The sequence below is a fragment of the Berghia stephanieae genome, chromosome 1 (assembly GCF_034508935.2).
Source record: "Berghia stephanieae isolate SIO BIC M18660-M18661 chromosome 1, UCSD_Bste_1.3, whole genome shotgun sequence".
In the NCBI taxonomy this organism is placed as follows: domain Eukaryota; kingdom Metazoa; phylum Mollusca; class Gastropoda; order Nudibranchia; family Aeolidiidae; genus Berghia; species Berghia stephanieae.
This window is the reverse complement of record NC_088360.1, coordinates 128,857,478-128,863,477: the sequence shown is the minus strand read 5'-3', so window position 1 is coordinate 128,863,477 and position 6,000 is coordinate 128,857,478. Positions and strand designations below refer to the sequence as shown.

Sequence of the window (6,000 nt, the reverse complement as noted above, 5' to 3'; positions counted from 1 at the left end):
GATTTACACTTCAGTCTTTTTTTTTTTAAGTATTATTATTATCCGGTTCACCCCGGCATAATGGTGACATTTCTGATCAATTCAACTTTTAAATCACATTTTGGTATTTGCTCATTCCGAGATAATGGGTGGGGTTCCTGACCTCCCATAGTGGGCAAGGAGGCACTTACTGTGTCTTCTACCTCTATCCCCCTATAATATAATCTGTTTTCCAATGTGCCTTCTGTCTTTGTCTTGGAATGAGATGAATTGGCTTTGACCTGACCCTGGCCGGAGGCCTTGGCTGAGAGGGAAACAGTCAAATGTATACTCTCTGTTATGTATTGCTATATTTGTTGTTTTGAACATATAATGTAAGGGTTTGAGTGTATTCCTCGTAGTGGGTTCCTGTGCTTGTGCATGGGTGAGACTTTTAGGTGATCTCAAAATACATTGATAATAATATGCTCTTATTCCCCCTATATCTGTTTTCCAATTTGCCTTCTGTTTTTTTTTGTTTTGTTTTTTTGTCTTGGAATGAGGTTATTTGGTGTTGTCCTGACCCTGATTGATTAAAATTACCCTGATCTTGTCAAAAGCTCTCAAACCTGGGACTTCCTTGAAGACTCGTTGAAGTCCCAGGTTTGAGAGTTTTTGACAAGATGATGTATCGTTCCGTGTTCAGTATGTTGTTATTTTCGACGTTGTTTGGCTGCTTATACTTGTTACTATGTAGGTCATTTCGAGCACTTTTTGCAATGCGAGCAATGACTCAGTGAGAATTACTCATAAACGCGGATGGCAAAAATAAAAACCAATAACAAAGACCCGAGTGACGTCAACTTCATTCTATCTAGTCTAATGGATAGAATTTAGTAAGAACTACTCATAAAATAGATAGAACGAAGATGACTCACTCTGGTCTTTTTATTGTTTTTGCCATCCACGGTTATGAGTAATTCTCACTAAACTGTATGAACCAGACTATAAATGTTTATGGTTAAACACAGTTTTGTGTGTTGGACCGTTATACTTCCGGATGGCAATGTTATGAGCTTCTTAGCCAAGCGCATACGATCTATAGATAGAATGCGCTTGGCCAAGGAGTTCACAACATTGCCATCCGGAAGTATAATCGACCAACACACAAACTCTGTGTAACCATGAACTTTTATAGTCTGGTTAATACAGTTTAGTGAGAACAACTCACAAACGCGGATGGCAAAAACAATAACAAAGGCCTGAGTGACGTCATCTGCATACTATCTATAGGCTGGCTAAATACAATAACAAATAGTTGATTGACGTCAATTAACCAGTAGATTTTTGACCAATCAAAACATGAAATTTGTGACACACCCTCACACGTGCTCGGACAAACATGGTTGGTTGTTTATAAACAATAACGTCAATGAAATCGACCCCTCTGCTCTGATCATTGTTATTGTTTTCATACCGCCAAATGGGTGACTAGTTATCACATGATTTTCTTGATCAGATTATAAACGTTTTGGTTTACACATAATTTTCTGTGTTGGTACTATTGATCAAGCGGTAGAACAGTGAGTATTTTACTTAAGCACAAACCATCGATAGAAAAACATGTGCAGTTTGCTTTGTCTACCAATCACTGCCATTGTTTACATTATGACGATTGTCCGAGAGGCGTGGTTATCTAACTGTCTATATCGTTCTTGTTCGGCTGGCGGATGTTAGGAGTTTTATTTTTGTTTTTTAATTAAAGGCATAGCATCAATAGATAGTTCGAAGATGACGTCACTCAGGCATTTGTTATTGTTTTTGCCATCCGCGTTTGTGAGTTGTTCTCACTTATAATAATAATAATGCTGCTGAAAACTTATATAGCGCTATAACTCCGAGACACCAGACTCTAAGCGCTTAAATTACAAATTACTTTGGCTGAAACATACTCATTCACACACACAAGCACACACACACATACACACACACACACAACACAACACACAACACAAACCAAACCTATCTTGCTTCTCATACCATCTACTAAAATCGAAACAAATATGTTTTAAGCGAACGTTTAAAAATAGACAAAGATTCTTTTTCACGAATGCTCTGCGGTAAGGCGTTCCAAATAGAGGGTCCGAAATGAGAAAAGGATCTCATTCCAGCATTTTTCCGAATTCGAGGGACAACTAGTTTTGTGGAATCACTGGCCGAACGTAAGGGGCGGGGTTTTGAATATCTTTCAATTAGTTCTGAAAGGTAGGAAGGGGCAGTACCTTCAAGACAACGATACACTAAAACACAAGCTTTGAATTTAATTCTTTTCCCAACAGGCAGCCAATGCAGGTCATGAAGTAGAGGTCCGGCAGAGTCGCACATACGCTTCATGAATACTAGTCTGGCAGCGCTGTTTTGGACAATCTGAAGACGTCTCAGATTGTATTGCGAAACGCCAAACAACAAAGCATTACAATAATCCAATTTCGATAGTACGAGGGACACAACCAGGTGCTTGGTCACATCCTCAGATATGAACCGTCTAATGGAAGCAATCTTTTTTAGTTGGAAAAAGAGAGATCTAACCAAATTATTAACCTGATGCTCCATCGACAGTCCAGAGTCTAAGAATGTGCCAAGGTTTTTCACTTTGTCAACAATTTGAATAGAGGCATCCCCCAACTTCAAATCTGTTTCACTTTTCCACTTCCTGTTCCCCACATACAGCACCTCCGTCTTATCATCATTCAGTTTCAGTCTGTTCTCATTCATCCATTTCTTAACACTTTGGATACAATTTTTACTATTGGCTGATACTTCTTGTAAATTTCTCGTATTGGAAACGCAGTACAATTGCGTATCATCAGCGTATTGATGGTAAGACAGACCAAAACTTCTGATGATTTTAGACAGAGGGCCAACGTACAAAACAAAAAGAACGGGTCCAAGTACTGAACCCTGGGGAACCCCACAATCAAGAAAGATTTCCTCCGATCTATATTCATCCACCGTAATAATCTGTTTACGATTGAACAAATATGACCTAAACCAATCAAGCGCTGCATCAGACACGCCATAAGTAATTTCAAGACGTTTGAGAAGAAGATTGTGATCAATAGTATCAAAAGCAGACGATAGGTCAAGCAAATTCAGCAAAGAACATGAACCATTGTCCATAACAGAGAGGAGATCATTAACAACCCTAACAAGTGCGGTTTCCGTCGAATGATGTTGCCTATAAGCAGACTGAAATTTTTCTTCAAGACAATTATTTTTAAGATGAGACAGTAATTGTTTCAAAACAAGCTTTTCTAAGATTTTAGAGAGAAAAGGAAGATTAGAGACAGGGCGATAGTTTTTTAAGTTCTCTTTATCGAGATCAGGTTTTTTCAAAAGGGGTTTGACATGAGCAACTTTGTAAATGTCTGGTACAGACTATTAACCAGACTATAAAAGATCATGGTTACACAGAGCTTGGTGTAACCATGAACTTTTATCGTCTGGTTAATACAGTTTAGTGAGAACAACTCACAATCGCGGATGGCAAAAACAATAACAAAGGCCTGAGTGACGTCATCTTTGAACTATCTATAGGTCGGTCCTAAAAGTTCATTTGTTTGTTTGTTTGCTTTTTTACCATTACTGGTAAGCTTTACTCAAGCACAGACAGTCTGTGTATTGATGTTTTGTATAATACTCACCAAATCCGCCTGTTATGACAATCGCACCAACACACAAAACTATGTGTTACCTTTATAGATAGTATGAAGTTGACGTTACTCGGGTCTTTGTTATTGCTTTTTGCCATCCGCGTTTACGAGTAAATCTCACTAAACTGTATTAACCAGACTAAAAACGTTCAGGGTTACACATCGTTTTGTGTGTTGGTCCGTATTACTTCCGGATAGCAATGTTGTGAGCTTCTGAGTCAAGCGCATACTATGATGGTATGCGTTTGGATAGTATGCGCTTGGCTAAGAAGGTCACAACATTGCCATCCGGAAGTTCCATATTGTCTGTCTAAAAAGTAACAAAGAGCAGACGGACTTCAACTTTATTTATTCTCTATAGACATTGGCAATATAATGATAATTGACAAATGGAACTAATGAAGATGACGTCACTCAACTATTTCTTTATTGCTTTTGGATCGCCAGTTGGGTGATTAGTTCTCAATAAAACATATCAATCGTACTATAAAAGTATAGGTTTACACATAGTTTTGTGTGTTGGTGTATTATATCTGGTGGGCAGATGCTGTGAGTATTTTATTCAAACGCATAACATCAGAAAGTTATGCCGATGTCCTATGCATTCAGACGAGAATCATTTAAATACAATTGAATGTAGTCCTTTTTTATGTTGACATTTGATCATTTCTTGTATTGTGTATTTCCCAGGGTGTAAAGAGTATGCTCAATAAATTTGAGCAGGTTGACAACATGTCTGCAGGGAGAGGAAACAAACCAAACATAGCTACGAAGCCTGTCTTACAACGGTTTCAGCAAGCCAAAGAAAATGCTTCATCAATGCCAACGACCCCATCATCATCATCATCATCATCGTCGTCGTCGTCGTCAACCCCTAATCCAGTCCTCAAGGCCGGTCACCCGCCTGCTGTCAAACTCGCTGGATTAACGGGACCCATTCCGGCACTCAAACCAACGACCACCAAAAATGCCAGCAACAACTCGGGGGATAAAGGAGGACGTGTCAGCGTACCCAAAGCCTTTCAGAACGGACAAGAGTCCAACAATTCCAACGACAACGACACCAACAACAACAACAACAACGACTCTGATACAACTCCCCCATGGAAGTTAAAATCCCATCTAGCAAAACCAACCACAAACTCCTCCTCCGCCTCTCCCAATGAGACCCCATTAACCCGAGTGCCGAAATTCCCCACAATGAGGGCCTCTGACCAAACACTTACCAATACTGACAACTCTTCCAAACCACAATGTCCACCTTGGAAATCAGAAGATAATAAAAATGTGGAAAAATCAAATTCCAAAACGGCCATTCTCCCCACAAAATTTAACTCCAAAACAGACTCTATAAAATCTAACTCATCAAACTCCTCATCCTCATCTTCTTCGTCGTCATCCTCCGATAAGACAGCAACCGTGTCCTCCCCATCAACACCCTCAACCAAGTCTCCCCCATCCCCCTCCTCCCAATCGACCAATGGGAAGTTTGACTTTCAGAGTCAGTTACGGAAGGTCAACACATCATCATCGTCCGGACCTCCAGGAAGAAGAGTTCTTTCGGGGATCAGTAGTGATTCGTCTTCATCGGAAACGCCAGCGTTAAAGACTCCCGTATCAACGACTTCCTCTAACGCTTCCACCGCATCGTCGTCATTGTCATCTACAAATAACGAGAAATCAAGAACACAATCTGTAAGTATACTTAGTAATAATGTACGAATGTCGTTCGTTATTGTCATCATCATCATCATCATCATCATCATCATCATCATCATCATCATCATCATCACCATCATCATCATCATTCTCACTATATTTTGCTCATTTGTTTTCAACGTTCCTCACTTTACTGTTTTTGCTGACGAAGGATTGCACCCGAAACGTTCATTGTTTGTAATATTTCCATCCAAAGCCTTTCCATTTTTACCTTTTCGTTAGTATCAATACAATGCCTCGTAGACTACTATAACACAGGCCATTTCCAAGTCAACGGGGCTTGCATCAGGATATCAGATTGTCATGTAACATCAAAAACCACATTGTCTGACTGAACTTTGTGTTGTGAGTTGTGGAGTTTGTATGAGCTTTAGATTGCAGCGCCTGATTTTGTGTGTGAAAAAAGTGAACTTTTCCATAGCGCAAAATCCATCAAATGTACTAAAATCACTTTGCAGAGGGTCTCAAGCCAAGGGGCAATGCCAGTTTATTAACTTTAAAAGTTAGTGTGTAGGTGCAACTCATCTGGTGAGCAAAACATGTGAGTATGATACCATAACTCATACCATCAGTAAAAGCTCATTTGTTTTTCAAGTATTTTTATATCCAT

The 6,000-nt window shown here is 39.5% G+C and overlaps 1 protein-coding gene across 24 annotated transcripts in view; it reads left to right on the top strand.

The window, feature by feature from the left end:
* The window catches only part of LOC144963132 (uncharacterized), a 75,038-nt gene that overhangs the window by 47,384 nt on the left and 21,654 nt on the right, over nt 1–6,000 (top strand). For all 24 annotated transcript variants that reach the window (XM_078896806.1, XM_078896811.1, XM_078896802.1 and 21 more), the window contains one exon: nt 4,362–5,366. In XM_078896806.1, the coding sequence (XP_078752932.1) occupies nt 4,362–5,366 (1,005 nt within the window). The remainder of the gene's footprint in view (nt 1–4,361; nt 5,367–6,000) is intronic.